The following is a 26,167-nucleotide window of genomic DNA, read 5'->3' as shown; positions in this document are numbered from 1 at the left end:
CAGTCCTGTACATGTTGCTAACCAGTAAAAAATAATTAAAAATAACTTTTTAATTATTTAAAAATAACTGACCAGGACTCCCTGGCAGAAGAGATATTGTATCTCAATGGGACTTTCCTGGATAAATAAAGGATAAATAAATAAAGGATAAATAAAAACTTAAACAATCATTAGAACACACACAAATAACAATTGGCTAAAGGAAGCACATTTATTTAAAAAAGAAAAACACAGTTCAGTATATGTCTCCATATTCACCCACAATAAACAGCTGTGAACATCATCTTCATGGCAGATTAAAGCTTTTGTCTGATAAACAACTGAACAATATTTTTTTTAAATTGATTATAATTAGATAAAACACTGAAATGGACAACCTGTGTTTGCGTACTGCATTAGTGTCAGGTGAGTCAGTTATACAGGGTTGATGACAGAAGGGATGGATAGAAATAACACAAATTAAATGAAGCAGGATTTTATTTTCTCCTTCCTAATACCATAATCATTGCTCATAACTGGTTTTGATTTCTGACTAAAACAGTGCACACAACAGATACATGTTGTCATTTGGAAACATTAAGACCCCTGAATTTCGAGACCAGACTGTCAAGCTTTAAATTGAATTTTCAATTCAATTTTATTTGTATAGCGTCTAATACAACATATGTTGTCTCTAGACGCTTTCCAGAGACCTAGAACACAAACCCCCGAGCGAGTCTGAATTTAAGAGTCTGAATCACATGAAGCCTAACATTAGCACATTTTTTATGTTTTAATTTAATTTGAAGCTGCCTGAGAAAAAAAAGAGAAGTATTTGAAATCAAAAATCAAAATGAACCAAACTGCAAAATTAAATGCATGTCAGAGACCTTCTTCCATCTACATTCCATCTTCATCCTCAAAGGCTGCCAAAAGTAAGCAGCAAAAATGTACAGTTACCTCTTTGAGCTCACCAACTGCTCCGCGACCAGTAACAACCGTAGCGCGTTCAAGGCCCAGCTGAGTTAAAGATGGTCCGGGAACATGGAGCGCCACCAAGAATAGATGTGCAAATGAAAGCAGTATAAATGAAGAAATATGAAGATGGAGAGGGAGAAAAATTGGCAATATTAAGATACATTTCATATAGTAATTAGGAAGAGTTTATTGTTTTCATCTATTTTTTTTTTAAATATATTGGTTAAAATATAAAAAAATATATTTATCCCATATGAATTGCCGTATACCTTTGTATTTATACACAACTTCAGTTTATTATTATTTTAATGTTTAGGTTTATAACTTTTTTCCTCCCCCTACTGATCGAGTAATCAGTGTCTCCAACTGCTGAAAGTGAACTTTTGAGGAAATTATACTATTTATACTATTAATGATTGAGCTAAAAATGAAAGTTTTGTGTATCATCTAAACATTTCGACTGTTATTCATTTATGTCTCTTTTTTTGGGTCACTTATAAACCCATTTTTGTTCATATTCTTCATATTTCTTATTTATTCCCAGTTCATTTGCTAATGTATTCTATAACGTGGAACTTCTATTATTCTATATTAGAAAGATAAAAGAAAACCAAACAGTGTCTTAGCGGTGCAGAGAGAACCCATCATCAGTTGATATCATTTCTTCCGTTGCACCTGTTTTGAACAGATTTCTTGTAGCGATGCAGTCTGATACTCACTAGTCAAACTAAGTGTTGCAGATGTGAAAATTCTCATTGAAGCGCATGAATGATGTCCTTTGTGTTTTTCTCAGACGGGAGCTGGCAGATCCAGAACAAGAAGCTCTGGACTTAAGAGTCCACCATCTGTGCTTTAGAAATAAAACAGCGACACACCAAAGTTAACACTGTCTGACAGGAACCTGCTCCTCCTCTGAGGTGTGAAGTTGATCCAGACAATTAATAAAAAATAAAAATAAAAAACATCAAACAAAAACATGTTTAACAGATGTGTCAGTCGTCTGCTGGGAGCCTGAGCCTTGTCGTTATGGCAACAGCTGTCACCTGGTCATTGCTCCGAGGATTCGGATCTCTTCTCGATGTGGGATATCTCCAGGATTGGCATGAGGAGCTGGAAAGCGTCCTGGATGTAAGATGCACTGTTGGATGCCTGCATCAAAAGAGGATTTGTAAAATCTTTTAACCCGAGACGCACTTTTGTAAAATACAATACTTGACGCTGCACCATAATAATCAATTAATAGATAATAATTCATCCCAGCCCCAGTTAGTTGGTTGTAGAGACAAAAGCATCTATGGACAAATGGCAGACGTCTTGTGTCAAATATCCCAGAAACCATTTTGTTCACAACAAGTCCGTCACATTATGACATCCCATTCTCTCTCTCTGTGTGTGTTTGTGGTGCTGCAGGGATGTGACACAAACCTCGAGAAAGACCCCGGTGATCAGTGGGTTCAGCACATCTCCCCTCTCATTTGACTGTAAAACACAACATTCAGGTCAAATGACAGTCAGCGCTCAGATGAATGAACGGCTGAAGCACTGAACAACATGCAATAAGTCAAAAGCAAGTTTGGGCTGTAAAAAGAGAAAAATCTCATTAGAGTTTAAGATTTCAAGCAGAATGGTAAAAGGGAAAACAATGACTAAGAAGAAGTAAGTTGGAAAAGATACAGGACTGTCTCAGAAAATTATAATATTGTGATAAAGTTCTTTATTTTCTGTAATGCAATTAAAAAAACAAAAATGTCATACATTCTGGATTCATTACAAATCAACTGAAATATTGCAAGCCTTTTATTATTTTAATATTGCTGATTATGGCTTACAGTTTAAGATTAAGATTCCCAGAATATTCTAATTTTTTGAGATAGGATATTTGAGTTTTCTTAAGCTGGAAGCCATGATCAGCAATATTAAAATAATAAAAGGCTTGCAATATTTCAGTTGATTTGTAATGAATCCAGAATGTATGACATTTTTGCATTACAGAAAATAAAGGACTTTATCACAATATTCTGATTTTCTGAGACAGTCCTGTAGAACGAATTACCAGGAATATGTTTCTGGCAATAGAGTAAGCAGACAACAGCTCAACGTAGAGTTAAACATTAAAATTAACTATTCATTCCCTTAAAAACATTGAGAAAGAAAGAAAAACTTACACCCGCTGTTGTTAAGCATGAGGTGAAACTCTTGGAAAGCAATGACATTTCTTTACACAGGATAACAGTTAACCTGATGACAGAAAAAAAAGAAAGAGAAAAACAATAAAAGTGTCAATTTAAGTGATTTTGTTTGTTTACTGTGAAGCTCCATCACACTGTTGTCGCAGAAGTTAAAACGGAAAGGTCACACTGTCTCACCGTGACAGGATGCTGGCATCTGTGCTGCCGTTGGAGAAGAGGATCATCTCCGCCAGCTTGTGGAAAAGCTCGATGGATCGCGCCGTCAGCTCGGCGAGACTCCTGATAGCAGCAGCATGAACCTCCTGGCGTTATTCAACGTAAACAAAAGCAAACAGACGCGTTTCTGAATGGATCAGGAAACATTCACGCACACATTTTCTACTCCTTTGTGTAAGACACAAACTCTATTTTGGAATTGATAATTTGCTGTCTGCATCTACGTATGAGGTACGGCATGTGAAGGTCAGTCTCTACATTTATTGGAGCACCTCCTTCAAAAATTATAATTTTGGAAAGAGGATTTTTAAAACGTATCACTGCAGACTGATTTCTGAATCATCACAATAAAGACTTCAAAACTATTTACTACGGGAAAAAAGCATCTCTTAAATTCTGCTACTGACAAACTAAAAAGAACACGAAGAAAAGGATTCTCCATTCGTTCAAATCCATTTGGAATATGAAAAGAAAATATCGGTTGTCAATCCGTGTTATTCCTTATTTAGTTAAGGAAATCTAAAACGGCTCGCAGTCTTTGACTGTTTTTAAGCAAAATGTTGGGGCCATTTGACAGCTGAAGCTTGGTTCATTCCAGGTCATGCAACAGGATAATGATCTGAAACACACTAGCAAATTTACATCAGATTGGCAGAAAAATAAAAGAATCAAAGATCTGGATGAGGCCTGACCAAAGACGCAACTGAAATGCTGTGTCGGGTCATTAAAAGAGCAACTGAAGCAATGATGTAAAGAAGAATGGTCCAAAATGCATCCACATCTTTGTCAAAGACTACACAACAGGTCTGCTTGCTAGTGAATCTTCGTTAATCTGTGCTGCTCCTGGTCAGGTGTTTTGTTCGTACTGCATCGAGTTGGTGGCTCCTGTGTTTGTAAATAAGTGCAGGTTTCAAACCTCACCTGCAGAAATGGGAAACTTCCTCAAATGTTTCTGGTACAGAATAACTAAACGCAAAAGACGGCACCAAGAAAACCCATAAAAGGACATTATCCTGATTAAGGAGCAAACATTTTTCATGCAAAACTACCATTTACCTCTACGGAGAATGCTTTCTTCATGTCTCCTTCATCGTCTTCATTATCCTCTTGTGGTTTGTTCATGTCACTGACGGTGCTGCAGGCGTTCTTACAGGCCTGTCGGAGGAGAGAGATCACGGTTTTCACCATGGATTGATACGTGGTACACAGAGAAAAACAGCAACAGCTACATCTGCAGGATTCACTGGATGCTCAAACATTCTTGTTATTTTATCCACAACACCAGTGAGTCACAATCTCTATGACCTTCCCCACAGAATCAAAACCCGAGCAGAAATCTGACTTGCACCTTGCTGAGTTTGTCCGCTGTGGCAGAGACGCTGAGACCCTCCATAGCCTCCAGTAAGTCTCTCTCAAACTCGGCTCCGTCTTCATCTAGAAGTACAGACGAACACTAACTTAATTCAGATTCCTCTGAAGGTGCAGCGTTCGTGTGGCCGGGTCTGTTACCGTTCTTCTCGTCAACATCCTCCTCATCAAACTCCACCATCGAGAAAGAATCTTTGATGTGGTCCAACTCATCTCTGAGCTGAACGAGCTCGTCTCCTGATAGAGTGGTCAGCACTGACTTCACCTATACCACACACACATGGTGAAGTGAGGAAATAAAGACAAAAAAAAAACAGCAATAAAATCGTCAGAAATCGTTTATCTCTGGGATTTTCTGACCCTTTAAATCCACATTGAGAAGAAAGAAGGCTCCTAGAGGATTTCATCATACACATGTTCATGTTCTGGGTCTCTGGAAACGCCTAGAGACAACTTTTGTTGTAATAGATGCTATATAAATAAAATTGAATTGAAATCTTAACCCTTGTACTGTCTTTGGGTCAAAATGACCTAATTCTCCTGTCCTTCTTTTCTCCTGCTCTCTCCTCCCTTCTCCCTTCTTTCTTTCCTCCCTTCCTTCTTTTTTCCCTTCCTTCCTTCTTTTCTTCCTTTTCTCCCTTCCTTCTTTTTTCCCTTCCTTCCTTCTTTTCTTCCTTTCTTCCTTCCTTCTTTTCTCCCTCCCTTCCTTCTTTCCTCCCTCCCTTCTTTTTTCCCCTTCCTTCCTTCTTTTCTCCATTCCTTCCTTCTTTCCTTCCTTCCTTCCTTCTTTTTTCCCTTCCTTCCTTTCTTCCTTCCTTCCTTCTTTCCTTCCTTCCTCCTTTCTTTTTTCCCCTTCCTTTCTTTTCTCCCTTCCTTCCTTCTTTCCTTCATTCTTTTCTCCCTCCCTTCCTTCTTTCCTCCCTCCCTTCTTTTTTCCCCTTCCTTCCTTCTTTCCTTCCTTCCTTCCTTCCTTCTTTTTTCCCTTCCTTCCTTCCTTTCTTCCTTCGTTTCTCCCTTCCTTCCTTTCTTCCTTCCTTCCTTCCTTCTTTCCTTCCTTCCTTCCTTCTTTTTTCCCTTCCTTCCTTCTTTTCTCCCTTCCTTCCTTCTTTTTCCCCTTCCTTCCTTCCTTTCTTCGTTTCTCCCTTCCTTCCTTTCTTCCTTCCTTCCTTCCTTCTTTCCTTCCTTCCTTCCTTCTTTTTTCCCTTCCTTCCTTCTTTTTTCCCTTCCTTCCTTCTTTTTCCCCTTCCTTCCTTCCTTTCTTCGTTCCTTCCTTCTTTCCTTCCTTCCTCCCTTCTTTTCTTCCTTTCTTCCTTCGTTCGTTTCTCCCTTCCTTCCTTCTTTCCTTCCTTCCTTCCTTCTTTTTTCCCTTCCTTCCTTCCTTCCTTTCTTCCTTCTTTCCTTCCTTCCTCCCTTCTTTTCTTCCTTTCTTCCTTCGTTTCTCCCTTCCTTCTTTCTTTCTTCCCTTCCTTCTTTCTTTCCTCCCTTCCTTCCTTCTTTTCTCCCTTCCTTCCTTCTTTTCTCCCTTCCTTCTTTCTTTCCTCCCTTCCTTCCTTCTTTTCTCCCTTTCTTCCTTCCTTCTTCCCTTCCTTCTTTTTTCCCTTCCTTCCTTCCTTTCTTCCTTCGTTTCTCCCTTCCTTCCTTTCTTCCTTCCTTCCTTCTTTCCTTCCTTCCTCCCTTCTTTTCTTCCTTCCTTCCTTCTTTTCTCCCTTCCTTCCTTCTTTTTTCCCTTCCTTCCTTATTCCCTTCGTTCCTTCGTTCCTTCCTTCCTTCCTTCCTTCCTTCCTTCCTTCCTTCCTCCCGTCCTTCCTTCTTTTTTCCCTTCCTTCCTTCTTTTCTCCCTTCCTCCCTTCCTTCCTTCTTTTCTCCCTTCCTCCCTTCCTTCTTCCCTTTCTTCCTTCTTCCCTTCCTCCCTTCTTCCCTTCCTCCTTCCTTGACCCGAAGACAGCACAAGGGTTAAAGAGGAAATGCATGTGTCTACTAGGCAAAGATCTTGTTTGAAGTGTGACATGAAACTTCTGCTCCTTCACATGTGACACATGTTCTGAGTCTCCTTTAGACTGCCAAACAAGAATCAATTTTGGCTCCTGCCGTCTCTTTCCTCCTCAGTGGGGAACAATACATATGAGGAAGCAAAATGAGTGGAAGAGGAAGGAGAGATGTCAGTTTAATGGAGAACACCTTGGACTTTTTACCATCATCATCATCATCTGACTGACTATCTTTTTCCCCCTCAACACAATCCTCCAAAACTATATCTTAGAGACTAAACAATGTTAGGGATGAACTGAAGCAGGGAAAAAGAGGAAAAAGAGAACCACTATTCAGTCCCCGGAGATGACATGTCTTATAAAGAAACTTGTACCTTAGACTCGCTCTCTCGGGACAGAATCTCCAGGGCTTCAAGGTGCGACAGACCCTGAAATTCATCAAACAGCATCCCATAGTGAGCGACCACCTTCTTCTCAGAATCTGAAGAGTCGTTCTCTGCCGTCTGCAGCTCCTCTCGCTCCTTTGCCTCCCGCAAAACCTAGAAATGCAAAGATTAATTAAAGCTGCAAGCAGCGATGAACGGGCCCTCGCACTCACGTCCACCGCCCCCCATAAGCATATCAGAAATGACACCACCCACGACTCTGTATGTCAAACCATTCAAAAGTTATAGCAGAAAAAAGGAACAACCAATCAGAAGAAGGGGCGGGGCTAATTCAGGCCAATGAAGGTCAAGGACTCCATACAGAGTCTGATGACACCACCCACGACTCTCTATGTCAAACCATTCAAAAGTTATGGCAGAAAATCGGGACAACCAATCAGAAGAAGGGGCGGGGCTAATTCAGGCCAATGAAGGTCAAGGACTCAATACCGAGTCCCATGACACCACCTACGACTCTTTATGTCAAACCATTCAAAAGTTATGGCAGAGAAAAGTATTCTAGGGGGCGCTGTTGAGCCGTTAGGCCACGCCCATTAATGCAAACCATAAAATATCAAATGTATCGCCAGGCCTGGCTTGCATGCAAAATTTGGTGACTTTTGGAGAACTATCAAATATGGACCAATCAGATGAAGGGGACGAGCGCTTTTTCGCGTCTAGCGTCGCCACGGTAACACTTTTGAAAGAGAGAAGTAATGTGCGTCGTCACAGGACAGAGACGAACATTTTGATGTAAAAAAAACACAAAAATTGCTGACAAAAATTTCGGCATTATAGCCAGGCTTGAACTCTCAACCTCTGGCACCAAAGACCGCAATAATCTGGCTGAGCTAAGTCTCAGCTATTGCTTTTATTTGACCTACTGGCTTAGGACAGACCAACATAGCGATAAAATGTCTTGAACTTTTTTTTCCTAATTTTTTAAATATTTGTAAGTTATAAATATTAGTAAAACCCTACTATTTTAATTATTACTTTTTCTGTAACCATTCTGCCAAGGTTGTAACCGGGCTGAGCCGGGAATATTTCTGAGGTCACCACATTACAGGGAACTGATTGGTCGGGGGCGGGGCCGTCATCCCCCTACTTGCCACTGATTGGTCGGGGGGCGGGGCCGTCATCACCCTACTCGACACTGATTGGTCGGGGGGCGGGACCGTCATCACCATACTCGCCACTGATTGGTCGGGGGGCGGAGCCGTCATCACCCTACTCGCCACTGATTGGTCGGGGGGCGGGGCCGTCATCACCCTACTCGCCACTGATTGGTCAGGGGGCGGGGCCGGCAGACGTTTGAATCAGGAAGCGGGAGTCAGCGCGAGAGCGACTGGCGGCTCGCGGCGATTTTATTATAAAAAAGGACAACCAATCAGAAGAAGGGGCGGGGCTAATTCAGGCCAATGAAGGTCAAGGACTCCATAAAGAATCTGATGACACCACCCACGACTCTCTATGTCAAACCATTCAAAAGTTATAGCAGAAAATCGGGACAACCAATCAGAAGAAGGGGCGGGGCTAATTAAGGCCAACGAAGCTTAAGGACTCATTACAGAGTCCCATGACACTACCCACGACTCTCTATGTGAAACCATTCAAAAGTTATGGCAGAGAAAAGTATTCTAGGGGGCGCTGTTGAGCCGTTAGGCCACGCCCATTAATGCAAACCATGAAATATCAAATGTATCACCAGGCCTGGCTTGCATGCCAAATTTGGTGACTTTTGGAGAACTATCAAATATGGACCAATCAGATGAAGGGTGGGTGCGCTTTTTCGCGTCTAGCATCGCCACGGTAACACTTTTGAAAGAGAAAAGTAATGCGTGTAGTCGCAGGATGTAGACGCACATTTTGATGTATAACACACCTGGGTGCACGTTACGGTTCGGGCTGAATTAACTGCCGAAGGAATGGCATAAATTTCGCCAAAATGACACAATTTATTCAAAATGGCCGACATCCTGTTCGGTTTCGGCCATGGCTCCAAGAGACTTTTCTTTAAGTTGTGCCATGATACACGTGTGTACCGATTTTCGTGCATGTACGTCAAACCGTATTGTGGGGCTTGAGGCACAAAGTTTTCTGGGGGGCGCTGTTGAGCCATTTTGCCACGCCCATTAATGCAAACCATGAAATATCAAATTTATCGCCAGGCCTGGCTTGCATGCCAAATTTGGTGCCTTTTGGGGAACTATCAAATATGGACCAATCAGATGAAGGGGGGGTGCGCTTGTTTCTTCTAGCGTCGCCACGGTAACACTTTTGAAAGAGAAAAGTAATGCGTGTAGTCGCAGGATGGAGACGCACATTTTGATGTATAACACATCTGGGTTCACAATACGGTTCGGGCTGAATTAACTCTCGAAGGAATGGCATATATTGCTCCAAAATTACGCAATTAATTCAGAATATTCAAAATGGCCGACTTCCTGTTCGGTTTCGGCCATGGCGCCAAGAGACTTTTCTTTTAGTTGCGACATGATACAGGAGTGTACCGATTTTCGTTCATGTACGTCAATCCGTATTATGGGGCTTGAGGCGCAAAGTTTTTTCTGTCTGAACCAACCAGATGAAGGGTGGGCGCGCTTTTTGGCGTCTAGCGTCGCCACGGTAACGCTTTTGAAAGAGAAAAGTAATGCGTGTGGTCGCAGGAGGGAGACGCACATTTTGATGTATAATACACCTGGGTGCACGTTACGGTTTGGGCTGAATTAACTGCCGAAGGAATGGCATAAATTGCGCCAAAGTGACACGATTAATTCAAAATGGCCGACTTCCTGTTCGGTTTCGGGCATGACGGCAAGAGACTTTTCTTTAAGTTGTCCCATGATACAGGTGTGTACCGATTTTCGTGCATGTACGTCAAACCGTATCGTGGGGCTTGAGGCACAAAGTTTTCAAGGGGGCGCTGTTGAGCCATTTTGCCACGCCCATTAATGCAAACCATTAAATATCAAATTTTTCGCCAGGCCTGACTTGGGTGCAAAATTTGGTGACTTTTTGGGCATGTTAAGGGGGTCAAAAAGGCCATCACTTTGTCAGAAGAAAAATAATAATAATACTAATAAAAATTCCTGCAAATACAATAGGGCCTTCGCACTGCAAGTGCTCGGGCCCTAATTAAAGCTGCAAGCAGCGATGAACGGGCCCTCGCACCCTTGTGCACGTTCAGGCTGCAGTGGAAGCTTGTATGACTTGCATGTAGATTCTTGAGGCCTGGACATTTAGGTTTAGAAACCAGCCACGACTCTCTGTATCAAACCATTCAAAAGTTATGGTAGAGAGTAAGAACTATCAGATATGGACCAATCAGATGAAGGAGGGGCACGCTTTTTGGCGTCTATCATCTCCAAGGTAACGCTTTTGACTGAGAAAAGTAATGCGCGTCGTCGCAGGATGGAGACGCACATTTTGATGTATAACACACCTGGGTGCACGTTACGGTTCGGGCCGCATTACCTGCCGAAGGAATGGCATAAATTTCGCCAAAATTACACAATTAATTCAAAATGGCCGACTTCCTGTTCGGTTTCGGCCATGGCGCCAAGAGACTTTTCTTTAAGCTGTGCCATGATACAGGTGTGTAGTGATTTTCGTGCATGTACGTCAAACCGTATTATGGGGCTTGAGCGCTGTTGAGCCATTAGGCCACACCCATTAATGCAAACCATTAAATATCGAATTTTTCGCCAGGCCTGGCTTGCGTGCAAAATTTGGTGACTTTTGGGTCACAAAAGGGCACAAAAGGGGCAAAAAGGCCCTCATTTCGTCAGAAAAATAAGGAAAAGGGAGAAAAAAGGAAAATTCCTACAGATACAATAGAGCCTTCGCACTGTAAGTGCTTGGGCCCTAATAAAGAGGACAGAGATTTCGACAACCCCTCTGTGTCATCGAGCCTCGATCAGATTAAGCGTTGTTCAGTCTCGACAGGTCACCTGAGACAGAGTGGAGTTCCTGTTCATCAGTCCTTTGGTCTTCTTAAAGCCAGGGTCACCTTCGGCTATCACGTCCATCGTCTTCTTCCCAATGAACTCCAGAGCATCCAGACCTCCTGTTATCACCGTCTTTCCCTGTGAGAAGGTTTACTTTAATACGGATGACACTGAAGGAAATATTGGCTCCTGTCTGGTGCAAGTGAGCACAAATGTAAACTGTCCAAAGTTCTTTTTAAGGCGCAAACGTTCACACACAAGCTCTTCCTGCTCTTAAACATCTACTTACTGTGGTCTGAACGACGCTTGTGAGCGAAGACAACATCCCCATCGCGCTTCCCACAGCTGATGATCCATCTGCTCTGTCTGCCTCATGACTGCCCTCGTCTGCAGGAAGGGAATCTAACCACAAATATTTCAGTAAACATGATTTTTAAAAGTCCTGTGAAGTTATTTGAATTATGCACGATTCTGCCACAATCACACAGATTATGGAAAGTCTTACCCTGCTGGTTTTGTTCTTCCTCCACCTGGGTGGACAAATCAGTAGGACTGGGGATTCCTAGTGATGTCTCAGCCTTTTCTATTACCTGAGTGAGGCCTTGTCCTGGATGGAAGTTGTACAAGCAGTGTGACAGAAACAGAAACAGAAAATACACATCTTAGACTTAGACTCTGATTTTTCTAACACTATTTTGCACTTTGGTGGTTATAAATAAACTAAAATGCTAGTTTTGGTATTTACAATATTTACTATAATGCAAGATTGCTCTCTCTCAAATTCTATCCATCTTTGTAAATGTGACCCTCAATGTTTCGAGCACCGCTCTGAGGGCACTAGTGCAGATCACTGTGCAGGTTGTGCACAGCTTGCATTGCAAAAGGCCTGGCTGAGGTGTTGGACACTCACCTACTGTGGCGACTGTAGCTGTTGCTGTAGACAGGATGGATTTGCCCCAACTGCCCCAGTATCCCCAACTGGCCTGGGACACAGTTGACTGACTGGTTGTCTGAGAGACACGAGACAAGGAGAGCAGGAGAAGGAAAAAGCCAAAGCAGATGGTGAATAGGTGTTATAATGAGGGACAGATGTAAAAAAAGAACAACAATAACTTGCCCCACAAACAAAAGCAATCCTTTTTTTTTCAGTACAAGGCTCGACAGGAAGAAGTCAAAGACGCATGTGTTAATATCAGGCTTATCACTAGTGTTACAACAAATTCCAACCTGCTTGTAAGCTCTCATAATGAAGTTCTTTGGTCTGGATTGCAAGATAATCACGTAGACAGATTTCTTCTTTGCTACATCAGCAGGTTCATTATAAAAGAGGATTCCTCTACATTGTGAGTGAGTCATAGCAGTCTGTCTCATCAATTATTACTTTAAGATAGTCAAGCTATCAGGAAAATACACTCACAGCACTAAAAGGCCTATATGTAAACATTTAACATACAAAGAGACATGCATGTTAAACATTGGTGTGTTTTTGAGAAAGTGAGGTGTTTTGGAGAGCTTTAGCTCCACAGGACAAACACAAGATATGCACTGAGCAGACTCAGACAGATCAAACAGAGCATTTCCTGTGCTCTTTCTAACATGGCAATAGAGAGATATTTTCTATCTATCTATGAAGTGGAAGCTGAAGCCTGGATTTCACATTACTAATAAATTTAGCTTTATCTTTAACATCAGTAAGAAACACAAGGTCGATTTTATAGGTTACATCTTGATGTACGATAAGGTCGCGGCATTGACAACTATAATTACATTTCTCCTTCCTGACTAAATACGGGTAAAACAGAAAAAAACAACTCCCCATGTCAAAACGTTGATGCTAAAATGTCAGATATTATACTTGTTGTTTAGGAGAAGCACATTTGCTCCTTTAGACTTGGATCTTCCTGAGAAAAATGTTTTTGTTTTTTTCTTTCACTCCAAAAAACGTATGTATCAAACCCCATAGTGAGGTGTCCTGAAAGACACGGTTATAAAGTATTTTCCTAATCTGATGTGGGCTCACAAACATTGTAAGTGCAGTCTTTTTGCCACCAGTCCTGCTACCTTCGCTGGCTGCTCCTCCACGTTTGGCGTGGGCTCTGCTATGGCTGCGGGTTTAGTCTCAGGTCTCCTCCTGGTTTTCCTCGTCGGTGCCACATCAGTTGAGATGTCAGGGATGGATGCTGAGGAGCCGTCAGGCGTTTCAGCCGGTGATGCATCCTGCGTCTCAGGTGCCACCTCTGAACCCCCGGCTGCTGCACAAGATGCTTCGCTGTCCGACATCCTAACAAATGTCTCAACACATGCCTGCAGAATGAATGGAGAACAGTTAGTATGTTTGCCTGATAATTACCAACAGTTGTGTGTGAGGGTACAAACACGGCCTTAACCACACCACAAATGCAGAAAACCTAAACTCTGAATTCAGGTTTATGAAGCTGACTCAGATCTGTAAATAAACTATTTCATCGTGGTTTTGCAGTATTGACTAGCTGTTGCAGGATACACTCATATACAGGACTGTCTCAGAAAATTAGAATATTGTGATAAAGATAAGAGAGATAAGATAAGATAAGATAAGATAAGATAAGATAAGATAAGATAAGATAAGATAAGATAAGATATTCCTTTATTAGTCCCACAGCGGGGAAATTCGCAGTGTACAGCAGCAAAGGGGATAGTGCAAAACAAGAGGCATCAATAGAAATAATAATAATACAATAATAATATCATAGTATGACACACTATAAACAGTACTGGTATATACAATAATAATAATATTATTATTATTATTATTATTATTATTAATAATAATAATAATAATAATAATAATAAATACTGGTATATAAAATAAGATAACAAATAAAGTTCTTTATTTTCTGTAATGCAATTAAAAAAACAAAATAGTCATACATTCTGGATTCATTACAAATCAACTGAAATATTGCAAGCCTTTTATTATTTTAAAATTGCTGATCATGGTTTACAGTATAAGATTAAGATTCCCCGAATATTCTAATTTCTTTAGACAGGATATTTGAGTTTTCTTAAGCTGTAAGCCATGATCAGCAGTATTAAAATAATAAAAGGCTTGCAATATTTCAGTTGATTTGTAATGAATCCAGAATATATGACATTTTAGTTTTTTGTAATTGCATTACAGAAAATCACAATATTCTAATTTTCTGAGACAGTCCTGTAATCTGACCATCAGGATTCATCAAAATTGGGTTAATTTCGACAAAGATTGCAAGGCAAGGTCTTTCCTTTTTCTATCACTGTATTTTATGTCCAGTATATGCACATTTTCTCAATGTTAAACAACTCATACTCAAGTTGTGTCTAAAACAACAACAACCTTCGCCAGCTCAGCTGTCAAAACTCTCCATGCTAGCAGTTACCTCAAATCTTCTCGTAGTTCATTCACGAAATTAATGATAATAATGATATTTTTTTATTTACTACGGGCTACACTTGAGTATGATTTTCATTTTAAGCCTCTTACTTTCTCAGTGAACCCCTCAGTGATTCGGTTTTTGTTGTTCTTTCTTCCCAACAGGATTACTAGCCACGTCACATTTTGTTTTCAAAGGGCACGTCGAGCAGCAACACTGGGGAGAAGCTTCCGGTTGTTACTTTCACAATAAAACTCCTGTTTGAACATTCATTATCAATATGATCGTAAAAAAGATAATTCGTTGATTTAGAAAACTACGTCTGTGACAGTGGATAAAGGAAATCTGCATATTTTAATTTAAGCAACTATAAGTAATCAAAAAGGCATTGGAAAGCTTTTAATTTTAACTGAATTTTACACAGAATAAGCAATTTCTTGATTTTATTTTGAAATTCTCAGATTTATATTCAATTTCTCGTGATGAAAAAAGGAAAAAGAAAGGAGACTTCCGGGGTATTCAACATAAAATAATCTAATCAGTGTCAGACAAAACACAACAATTGAATTATACTATTGCCTCGGATGTTTGTTCTTTAGGACTACACAAATATTCATTTTCAACAAAATAAAAAAAATGTAAGTAATTAGAACCATGAAGAAAAATGTTTTAACATATATCAAAACTTTAAAACTCACACATTATTATCATTTATTAGTGTTTTATTTTGGTTTTAACCTTCCTGCGATCCAAAAAATTAATCAAATTATTACAGTTTATTTAAATCAGATTTATCACGTTCCCACCCATAGACATATGGCATAGGCATATTGCCGCGTTCCATTTGTCCTCGGAAGTGGGGATTTCCCAGTTCCCAGTTGGATTTTTCAACTGGAACGCCCTTCGAAGTGGGATTTCCCACTGGGAAAGTGGGAGAATCTTCACCACCCCCGAGTTCATATTCCGAGATGGCTGCCCCGGTTGTAAACAGTAGAAGAGAGCTCTGTAAAAATTCGTAGCACTTCATTCTAGTTTTAGTCACACTAAATCAGTCGTATACAAGTATTGTTCGGCATATATATGCTGCTATAGTGTAATTTACATTTTTCATGTGGTATAATATGCGAACTACAAACTTGTTTACCTACTTTGTAACTGGAACGCTGATAACTCGGCTGTGACGTCATTCCCAGTTCCCAGTTCCGACTTCCGAGGTAAATGGAACGCAGCATATGTTCCCACCTGTACGTGTACGTCACCAGTCCCGCCCAGGTGTTACCTGGACCAGCAGGTTGGAGGAAGTGCAGCAGGATCGGACCTAAGGGTCGGACGGATCCAGCTGCTTTTTAATGTTTGACACCAAAAAAAGTGTGAAAGCATTACGTTCTTGAATGTATTTAATGTTTACCCCCGTCTCTGGTCTGTTACGATGGTCGCCGTGTCTACCAGGTGAGAATCAGAGGAACATTTATTTTTATCAGAGAGTTGACATTTTTAACTTCCTACTAGCTGGAGGACGGATATATCTTTGACAACGCTTTTATTTGTCTTTATTTTGTTAATGTCTTTTTTTATATAATCCCCTGGGTCATTTGTTAAATAAAACTTTTATGACATGTAAGTATTTAACCTAATTATCAAAGAAATGTAGCGTTTGTCAAGGGATATTATTTCACTGTAGTGCTGTTCATCATGAGCATAAATGTGCCAGCTGCTTTAGCTGAGGGCCTGGACATAATATTTTATTACTTTAAAGAGAAATAGCTCATAGCAGTGTTTTATGATGCATAGTTTCAATTAAAAAAAATGTTTTAAGAGAAACATGTTCGACCAGACAAGGTTGTTAAAAACGTTCTTGTATTTCTGTCATGCTGGGGGCTTTAAGTGTTGTGATCAGGAGAAAAAAACAAGCAGGACTTGTAGTGAAATCCTGATTGTTTTTTTATTTATTTTTTTGGTACAGTTTTTCTTTGTTTTAGAAGTGGTTTCTTAAGATTGATCAAAGATTTCAGTGCTATTTGAGAAGCAGATCACGTGTTGCTTCATAAGCCATAACAACAACCGACTCTTCCTGTTTTGCAGGTTTGTCTTGCCTAAATGTGAACTGAAGCTGCACCTCCTCCCAACATGTTGACGCCAAAGAATCCCAGCCTGTCATACATATATCTGACAGTCCTGCTGCTTGGTGGCGGGACAGCAGATGGAGCTCACAATGGGTCAGAGACGGTGTCCTCCGAGCATCTGGCCAGCATCCCCTCCAGTAGGAGCATGGTGGTGAAGGAGGGCTCCGACACGCTCATCGAATGTAATGTGACTGGCGTCCATTCTGAAATCAAGTGGTACAACTCCAAAGGATATGTGGTGGAAGTTGGAGCAGGTGGGATGATGAATTCACAATCGTCTTTGAGTTGTGCGGCGGTAGATGTTTTTTTTTCATGAATAGTGTTCAAGGAAAAGAAACCAAAATATCTGTGAAGGGAAAAGTAATAATTAACTTTAATAACCAGATTAGAGCTGAACAGAAAGTTGTCTTCGTCAGTCATTTTCAGGTGCCTATTATTAATGTGCTCCTGCTCCTAATTCAACCTGGTCAGCATCTTGGTCTTAAAGTTAGAACTATTTTTTTTTTTTTTTATTTATCTAGCTTATACAAAGGTATTTGTTTCTATTCTGTGGATTTTTCTTCCACTACTCGGGGCGCTCTAACCGGAATTAGAATCAAAACTAAGGGTGCTTTCACACCTGTGGCCCGTTTGTTTTGTTCCGTTTCAGGGGCTGAATCGATACAGTTGTTCCGTTTCTCGTTTGTGGAATTTGTGTTCACAAGGCAAACGTCTGTACCGTTTCAAAGCTGATAACAAATGCCATGCGCGAACCAGCTGCTCTCTGATTGGTCAAATGAACGCGGAAGGAGTTTCCTCTTCCGCACCCCGGGATAAACAACACGCCCCTTTCAGCGCAGCGCAGACTGCAGCCGTTGGCTTTGGCTGATTTATGGTTCCGCGTTACACCAACGCAGAGCCTACGGCGTAGGGTACGGCGTAGGCTCTGCGTCGTTTTAACGCGGAACCATAAATCAGGCTTATGCGCTCGGCGCAGAGCGGAGCCCGGCAGCGGACGAGAGGCCGCCTGCCGCAGCCGGGTTTGCGCTGCTGTTCAATTCGGGCAGGGTTTGCGATGCGCAAACCCTGCCCGAATTGAACATTGTTTAATTTCATACAATGTTTAATTTGTGCCGTGCTGGGACAACATCTCGGCATGTCCAATAGGAGAGACGGTGGTGGAGGCTGCACCGACTCCTCTCATTGCGCTGCGGTCGCACATACACAATCAATGGAGTTGTATCACTACAAATAAAAAAATTAACCGTTTCAGGTCTCGATTGGAATCGTTCCGAGACCACCTCTCCTAGGCGATCTCGGAACGCTTGTTTTGTACCGTTTCAGAGCGCGATTGCTGTGTTCACATATACCAAAACGTTCCGATCTTTAGGGGGAAACGTTCCCTGTATCGGAACAACTGCTTGAAACGGTACAGGTGTGAAAGCACCCTAAGACAAAATAAATGCAAAGAAGAATACACTACTTCTTCTTTAGCAGATAGAAGTAGGTAGAAGCAGATTTCAAACAGATAAATAGATAAATAAATACCAGTTATTTACTTGGTTCTGTCCCGTTTTAATCAGCAAAGTTGCTGCCGTGTTAAAAGACACTGTTAGGATAGGATCTATTTAGGTACCAAATGTACATCATTTACAGTTCAAAATCCTTCTGTACATGTAGTAAATATCTAATCTAACAACATAAATATCTGCGGCTTGCATATCTTTTTTTTTTTTTATTTATCCTCTATTTATCCAGGAAAGTCCCATTAAGATACAATATCTCTTCGGCCAGGGAGTCATGGTCAAGATGGCAGCAGAAAAATAAATTCAGTTTCATATAAAAGAAAATAGATACAAGGACAAGTAACTTTACAAAAAAATAAAAACATATCAAAACAAGAAACAAACAAATATAAAACATACAAGAATCAGAAAGCTAAAAAGAATTCATGACAAATAATGACGTTTGATTTAAAACAATTACATTGTTCTGTGAAAACTGATTTTAACATATGTTTGAACATGTTAAGAGAGGGTAAATATTTCAAGTTGAGTATGTGTTGTAGCTCATTCCAAGCTTGCGGTGCATAAAAGGAAAAGGCTAATTTACCCAACTCTGTTCCAGTGCTTGGGACCATGAGGAGAATTTTCTCTGATGATCTAGTGTTATAGCTACTAGAGTAATATTTTAATACATTGGATATGTACAGAGGTAGTTTACCCAGTAATGCTTTTGGAATAAATATTAACATATGTGATTTTCTCCTTAGACTCAGTGAAGTCCATTCAACCATTTGATACAAATTACAATGATGTGTACGTGCACTTGAACCAGTTACAAACCGCAAGGCAGCATGATGGACTACATCCAGTTTTTCAAAAGAAATGAAGATGCATGCATGTAAATTACATCACCATAGTCTAATACTGACAAAAAGGTACTTTGTACCAATCTTTTTCTAGCAGCAAAAGGAAAACATTTTTTTTGCACGAAAATAAAAACCTAACTTTGGTCTGAGCTTTTATTTATTTATTTCAGATCCCCATTAGTTGCTGCCTCAGCAGCAACTATTCTTCCTGGGGTCCAACAGTACAAATATACATTTCTATAAAACTTTTACAGTACAATATAAAATGTTAGTTAAACAGAATAAAACAAAGTCGATTACAAGTACAAAGAACAACAACTAAAAAGAAAAACAAGACAAAAACTAAAGATAATAATAAGCAGAAAACAATGAAAAAAAGAAAATAATAGCTTTTTTTTTAGCTTTTTTAACTATAAAAGCCTGGGGTTTAAAGTGAAGGCTAATCATCTGCATTTAGTTGTAAAATTTTCGTCTTGACTGCTGCTGCCTGTCCTTTGAATGACCGCCAGTTTTGATTTTGTGTTTTTAACTGCAGATGGAAAGTGGAACATCGAAGAGAACGGCACCCTCAACATCACTCATGTCTCCTTTGGGGACCGTGGCCGCTACACTTGTGTCGCCTCCGGCGGTACAAATCTGACCAAAAACTACACAGTCACTCTGCGTGTTGCCCACACTGACAGTGGCCTGGGGATATACTTCGTCATCGTGTGTCTAGTGGCCTTCACCATCACCATGATCCTCAACGTGGCGCGTTTCTGCATGGTCACCAGCCACCTGAAGGAGACGGAGAAAGCCATCAATGAGTTCTTTCGCACAGAGGGCACGGAGAAGCTGCAGAAAGCCTTCGAAGTCGCCAAGCGCATCCCCATCATCACTTCGGCCAAGACGCTGGAGCTTGCCAAAGTCACGCAGTTCAAGACCATGGAGTTTGCCCGCCACATGGAGGAGCTGGCACGTAGCATCCCCCTGCCGCCGCTCATCCTAAACTGCAGAATGCAAACGGAGGGGGACATTAACCCCGTAGCCGGCGCCGGAGACCCGGTGGCTGCGTCTGGGAACATGCAGGCTATAGGCTCCCCCTGCTCCGTTAGATGTGAAGACGAGACAGAAATGTGTCAGGCAATGCTCAACAGTGAAAAAGGAGGAAATGATGGAGGCAGCAATGCCGTCAAAATGTCAGTGCACATGGAGAGGGTCAGTGGTGAGGATGACATGTCGGTAACAAGAGTGTCTTACAAGAGCAGCATATAACAGGGCTTATTAAGAATACCAGATGCAAACTTGTGCATTGAAAGGTGTCTAAATAGAGGGATGTTTCTCATGTACCATATAGCAATGATGATTTATCTTATTCTTAAGAGGTGAGAGCTGATGTGAAAGAATATGACCCTTACTGTTTGTCTGTAAAGAAGATTGCAGACGTACTCCAGCTATGAATTTAGGCCACGTCTTCTGTACTCAGACAGTAATGACTTGCTGGTTTCATAACTACCTTTCCGCACATAGGAGTCCATAACTCTCTGACAGATATCATTTACTGTGCTTTATCTTTGATCTCTTTGTTTTCCACGGAAAAAAATAATGTAACGGAATGTCACTTTCATCATCTTGATTATTTTTCATGCCATTGTCTGACAGTGAGAGATTCTCTCAGATTCAACTGTGAGTTTACACGTCTGTTTACATAAGTCTGTTTTAAATGAGACAGCGGGAAATGGTATCATAAGCTTTGCTTTGAAGTGGCAACTTTCATTAAACAAGTAAGCATTTGAATGAAAGTGCTCGTGAAACAGAATATTATAGGGATGCATTTGGAAAAAGTTGCTTTGACATGTTACTCTTATTAATAAGCTGAAAAATTATCAAACTGAATGTTTTTCAGGTTGGACCTTCAAAGTGTGCACTTTTTCAAGGAAAATAACACATAAGTTGCTCATAAGCACACCGGTATAATCTATTTTGTTGTGTCTAGGAAAGTTTTAACACTGTTTTAACTAAAAAAAAATGTTTTTGACATCACATTTTGTGAAATAAAAGTCCAATAAAGTTTGCAAAACCTGCTTCTATAGAATCTGTTAAATTACGCCCTGGAAAAACAAGTTACGGTAGGTGCAAAATAATGCTGAGAGAAACATGTCACTCTGTGACTGTCTTTGAATGATGTAAGAAAGTGAAACATACAAAGCAAGTAAACTGGAGGGTATGATTAAAATAAACCATTTCTTTTCTTAAATCAGCACAGAAAGGGAGGGGTTGGAGTTCTGATGTTCAATAAATATGCAACCCTGAGGTGTAACATTGCTAAATGCTCACATGGGGGCATTGTTGGGTTAAATATCTCTATTTCACCTCTGGGTACATCTACATGCCGTACCTTACTGCAACAACCCACGACTAGTTGTGAACATTAACAGATGTCGACTTCCGGCCAACAGGGAGAGATTTACTGCTGAGATTTGGGGTGTTACATTTCGGGGGCAAAGGGCTGCTTTCAGCCTCATATTTCAGTGCAATCAAATACAGTTTGGAAAGCTGCTGTATTTATTGCTGGCTCTGTTATTGTACCGTCCACTAAGACAAATGACTTGCATTTTGCACTGAAATCATTGGAAAGTAGATTTTCCTATTGCATTTTACACTGATGGACTGACGGATGGTTGTAGATTAGGAGTGCAGTGAGTAAAGTGGAGAAGCTACCCAGTTTTCTCGGTCCAGGAGGTGATCAGAGGTGTCAAAAGTATTCACATTTATTACTCAGGTAGAAGTATAGATACTAGAGTTTAAAAATACTCCTGAAGAAGTTGAAGTATCAACTCAAGTTTTTTACTCAAGTAAAAGTATAAAAGTACTGGTTTCGAAACTACTTAAAGTATAAAAGTAAAAGTAATGTAAGGGGGAAAAAGCCATTAAGGACAAAAGCCATTGAAAATGAATGAATCTTAGTATAATGCTAATATATTAAAGAACCATATATGTGTACTATTGAGCATTAACATGTGTTTCAGAGAGCAGGAGATATGATGACTACGTATTTTCTGGACTATAAGCCGCACCTGTATATAAGCCGCATCCGCTCTATTTAAAAAAAAAAGATATGCAAGCTGCAAATATTTATGTTGTTAGATTAGATATTTACTACATGTACAGAAGTATTTTGAACTGTAAATGATGTACATGTTTGTACCTAAATAGATCCTTTCCTAACAGTGTCTTTTAACAAGAGAAAATAACTTTATTTATTTATCTATTTATCTGTTTGAAATCTGCTTCTACCTACTTCTATCTGCTAAAGAAGAAGTAGCGTATTCTTCTTTGCATTTATTTTGTCTTAGTTTTTATTCTAATTCCGGTTAGAGCGCCCGAGCGGTGGAAGAAAAATCCACAGAATAGCTGCACCTTTGTATAAGCCGCATGGTTCAAAACCTATGAAAAAAGTAGCGGCTTATAGTCCAGAGAATACGGTAGTTGCTTATAAGTATTGTAATGGTGCAAAAAGTCAAACTTCAGAGGCATGTTATCATTTATCCTAACCTTTATTGGAATGTACATCCAAGTTTAGTTGCAGGAATCTGAGGGAACGGATGTAAGAACAAAACTGGACAAGAACATCTGAAACAACCACAACCAAATTCACTCTATCCGGATGGAGCAATTTAACTGGATAGTTTTTATTAAAGGCAGAAATGAAATAGAGTAACGAGGCCGTTTTTAAAATGTAAGGAGTAAAAAGTACAGATAATTGCCTGAAAATGTAAGGAGTAAAAGTTAAAAGTCGTCTGAAAAATAATTACTCCAGTGAAGTATAGATAACCAAAATTTCTACTTAAGTAAGGAAACGAAGTATTTGTACTTTGTTACTTGACACCTCTGGAGGTGATAGAAGTCCAACAAGTTTGGTTTAATCCGAGGTGGTTGAGAATCACTTCTGAGTGAGGTAGTTAAATTCAGTGCGACTTTGCTTGGTTAGGTTTTAAGGTTCAAAATGGTTTTATTACATTAGAAAGCATCCCTATATATGAAGTGGGATAGACACTGGCTCATCCAGGGATCTACAAACGTGAAACGACAGCATTTTAGTTTTCCAAACAGGCAGCAGCAAGTGATGGCAGTATTTTGCCTTGCTTGGATTATGTCATCAGATTAACAGAAAAAAAAGTAAAACACAGTTACCAGTGAAAACACAGAACATTCAAATGTAGCGACAAATTGAAGACTGAACGGCTTAGCCACACTTATAGGGTTTGGCTAAGCACCTAAAGCAGCTTTTCAGGAGAAGAGCCTCACATTAAATGTTATAGTTTGTGGCTGCTGTGATTCATGAATTCATTTTCAAGAGTGCTAAAGAATAATGCAAAGCCATCTGTCCTTAAGTTATGAACCCTCCTCACAAGGCAGGGATTCTAGGAATTGTCTTAAATCCTCCGAGGAATGGGCTCTGAAAGAGGAAATTACTGCGTTTGTGTGGAAATAAGGTAATCTTGAAGGAACAGTGGTGCGAAAAAGATATGAGCAAACCAAGCTCTCTTCAGAAATGATGCAAAATGGAAAACACTATTTCTGGTAAAAGTATAATGTTGACATCGGAGGTCAAGGCTTATTTTCTCAACTTGAGAAAATTATGCATTTATCTAGTAATATTATATTGGAAAAATAATGGGAAAAGGTCATTTTCTTTTTTGCTTGCAGTGAAATACGTTTACTTTTGTGTCTAAGTTGTATATCAGGAAGGATGGAAGCAGTACTGGAGTTGAGGGGGGATGAGGGGGGATGAGGGGGGATGGCATCCCCCCTGTAAAACTGCCATCCCCCCTTTCCATCCCTTATGTCATTTCATCAATGAATGTGGTTTTACTGCTATTTCAACATTTAGAGTCATCACCACAAAAATAACACCAGAAAAATAACTTATTTGACAATTTTCACCTGTTTCAGGTAAATTTTCACTTGAAATAAGTAGGAAAATCTGCAAATCTTTATCTTCTTATTACAAGCAAAAAAATCTTGTTCCACTGGCAGATGTTTCTTCTTATTTCAAGTGAAAATCTACTTGAAACAGGTGAAAATTGTTGTTTTTTCCAGTGATGAGTCTTGTTTTAAGTGTAATAAGATTTTTTTTACTAAAATTAGACATTTTAACTAGAAATAAGACAAATATTCTTGTTAAGATTTTGAGTTTTTGCAGTGATCCATTTTACTTATCCTGTGAAGGACAGAGTCATATTGATAAGTTCAGAAAACTGTTTTTTATTGTTGTGTTTTGATGTATTTGATGTAAGCCCAGTGGATATTTAAAGCTTACAGAAGGCTGCATTTAACTGCTGCTATGTCATTCCTGCAGTATTTCTGCAGGTGTTTTGGTCACTGCTATTATTTGTAATATATTATATTATTTGTAATCAGCACAAATTATCTGTCCCCATATGATCAAATCCACCACCCCCCCTGATTTTTTTTTTTACAACTCGAGTACTGGATGGAAGGATAAAATATTTGCTTGAAGCAAAAAAACTAAAAACTAAAAGAGCAGCTCAGTTTCCATCGTACATATCCCCCAATCCAAAGAGCGTACATGTCTAGAGGGAAGTAACGGTCACTGAGTAAGTGAAATATTTTCAGCTTTGGTTGGTAAATGCACCAGAGTTTCATCAAACTCATCCAGCACAAGGCTTTTCTGTATACAGCAGTATTTTCCCAGAGGTTAATCCCCAGAAAAACAGCTACCATACCTGTGAAATATCAGGCTGGCGAGCGTCCCATATAACAATAACCTTGGGCCTCTGTGTTGAATAACTCTAAAAATCCATCAGTCTTCCTTCTCGTCCTCTCCAGAGGCGAGCATATCTAAATAGAATTGATTGGTCTGAGCAATCATTCATCATACCGAGCCAAAGCAGACGTTTAAGGAGAAGGGGAAGGAAGATTTTTAAGGAAGGATATTTCTTTCGGGTTTCTGTGTCACTGAAGTAAACTAAATGAATTGGTTGAGGTAATAGGGATGGACTGTCTGCGTCTGCATGTGAAGGAAAGATGGGAGAAAAACCAAATCTTCCAGAGACTTGGGAGTTTCTGGAGATACACGAAAAACGAAGCCAGCATGCAGCAAATTAGGTCTCTTGAATTTAAATTACTCGTAAAATCTGGTTCTTGAATGATTGTTGCTAATTATATTCGACATGCAATCAGCTGGAACAGACAAAACAGGGGGAAAAAAGGAGAAAAAGACAGTACATAATGAGTGAAGTGAGACGATGAGACAAGTGCTCATTGTTGCACTATTTAAGCACAAGGACTTTATGCAGATGCAGCAGCTATGATTAGCTACTTTCCTGGCTGGGGGCATGAGTGTTTTCCTTTCCAAGATTTACTGGCGTAAATCTTATCCACTATTATCTTCTTAGTTTTGACTTTCCTCAAAACTGAAGGACGAACCCTCATGTATTTTACTGATCTCTCTGCTTAAAACACCATCACATAACTTTTTCACCTCAAAATTAAAGTTATGCAATTATTCTTATGTTTCATTAACTTCAGAGTGAATTGGGCCAGGAAGAAAAAAAAAAGAGAGAATGGCTGAGCCAGGGACCAGACAAGGGTAGGTTTTTGACTGGCTTGTACGGGACGTAAGACCAGTACTCGAGTTGTAAAAAAAAATCAGGGGGGATGGGGGATTTTATCATACGGGGACAGATAAATAATATAATATATTACAAATGATAGCAGTGACCAAAACAGCTGCAGAAATACTGCAGGAATGACATAGCAGCAGTTAAATGCAGCCTTCTGTAAGCTTTAAATATCCACTGGGCTTACATCAAATACATCAAAACACAACAATAAAAAACAGTTTTCTGAACTTATCAATATGACTCTGTCCTTCACAGGATAAGTAGAATGGATCACTGCAAAAACTCAAAATCTTAACAAGAATATTTGTCTTATTTCTAGTTAAAATGTCTCATTTTAGTAAAAAAATCTCATTACACTTAAAACAAGACTCATCACTGGAGAAAACAACAATTTTCACCTGTTTCAAGTAGATTTTCACTTAAAATAAGTAGAAAAATCTGCCAGTGGAACAAGATTTTTTTGCTTGTAATTAGAAGATAAATCTTGTCCCACTGGCAGATTTTCCTACTTAATTCAAGTGAAAATGTACTTGAAACAGGTGAAAATTGTCAAATATTGCCAAAATTTTCTGGTGATGAC

At 39.8% G+C, this 26,167-nt stretch overlaps 2 protein-coding genes across 3 annotated transcripts; one reads left to right on the top strand and one right to left on the bottom strand.

Moving 5' to 3' along the window:
* Positions 1–1,462: 1,462 nt before the first annotated feature.
* Positions 1,463–14,695, bottom strand: fam114a2 (family with sequence similarity 114 member A2). Of its 2 annotated transcripts, XM_061740589.1 has the most exons (15): positions 14,596–14,695; positions 13,155–13,397; positions 12,004–12,103; positions 11,599–11,700; positions 11,383–11,495; positions 11,097–11,231; positions 7,093–7,257; positions 4,872–4,995; positions 4,711–4,796; positions 4,419–4,517; positions 3,324–3,448; positions 3,123–3,195; positions 2,383–2,436; positions 2,001–2,106; positions 1,463–1,807 (listed from the first exon to the last, which is right to left on the bottom strand). In XM_061740589.1, exons 2-14 carry the CDS (start codon positions 13,371–13,373, stop codon positions 2,005–2,007), a joined length of 1,497 nt encoding a protein of 498 aa, XP_061596573.1. In that variant the 5' UTR covers positions 13,374–13,397; positions 14,596–14,695; the 3' UTR covers positions 1,463–1,807; positions 2,001–2,004. The 2 variants fall into 2 exon arrangements, with proteins under 2 accessions (XP_061596573.1, XP_061596572.1); XM_061740588.1 differs by having other exon boundaries at positions 1,463–2,106.
* A 1,069-nt stretch (positions 14,696–15,764) lies between these two features.
* LOC133460073 (microfibrillar-associated protein 3-like) lies at positions 15,765–21,067 on the top strand. Its single transcript, XM_061740587.1, has 3 exons — positions 15,765–15,934; positions 16,568–16,862; positions 19,494–21,067. Exons 2-3 carry the CDS (start codon positions 16,613–16,615, stop codon positions 20,210–20,212), a joined length of 969 nt encoding a protein of 322 aa, XP_061596571.1. The 5' UTR covers positions 15,765–15,934; positions 16,568–16,612; the 3' UTR covers positions 20,213–21,067.
* Positions 21,068–26,167: the final 5,100 nt, after the last annotated feature.

This window comes from Cololabis saira, chromosome 14, assembly GCF_033807715.1.
Source record: "Cololabis saira isolate AMF1-May2022 chromosome 14, fColSai1.1, whole genome shotgun sequence".
NCBI lineage: Eukaryota > Metazoa > Chordata > Actinopteri > Beloniformes > Belonidae > Cololabis > Cololabis saira.
This window is presented reverse-complemented; position numbering and strand designations above follow the sequence as displayed.

Bases quoted from the DNA above. Each gene is read 5' to 3' on its own strand.
- LOC133460073 (XM_061740587.1), top strand. From the start codon at position 16,613: ATGTTGACGCCAAAGAATCCCAGCCTGTCATACATATATCTGACAGTC. The intron at 16,863-19,493 runs GTGGGATGATGA...TTTTAACTGCAG, and splicing joins TGTGGTGGAAGTTGGAGCAG to ATGGAAAGTGGAACATCGAA.
- fam114a2 (XM_061740588.1), bottom strand. From the start codon at position 13,373: ATGTCGGACAGCGAAGCATCTTGTGCAGCAGCCGGGGGTTCAGAGGTG. The intron at 4,797-4,871 runs GTAACAGACCCG...CTGTACTTCTAG, and splicing joins GGATGTTGACGAGAAGAACG to ATGAAGACGGAGCCGAGTTT. The intron at 2,437-3,122 runs GTAAGTTTTTCT...TGTGTTTTACAG, and splicing joins CATGCTTAACAACAGCGGGT to TCAAATGAGAGGGGAGATGT.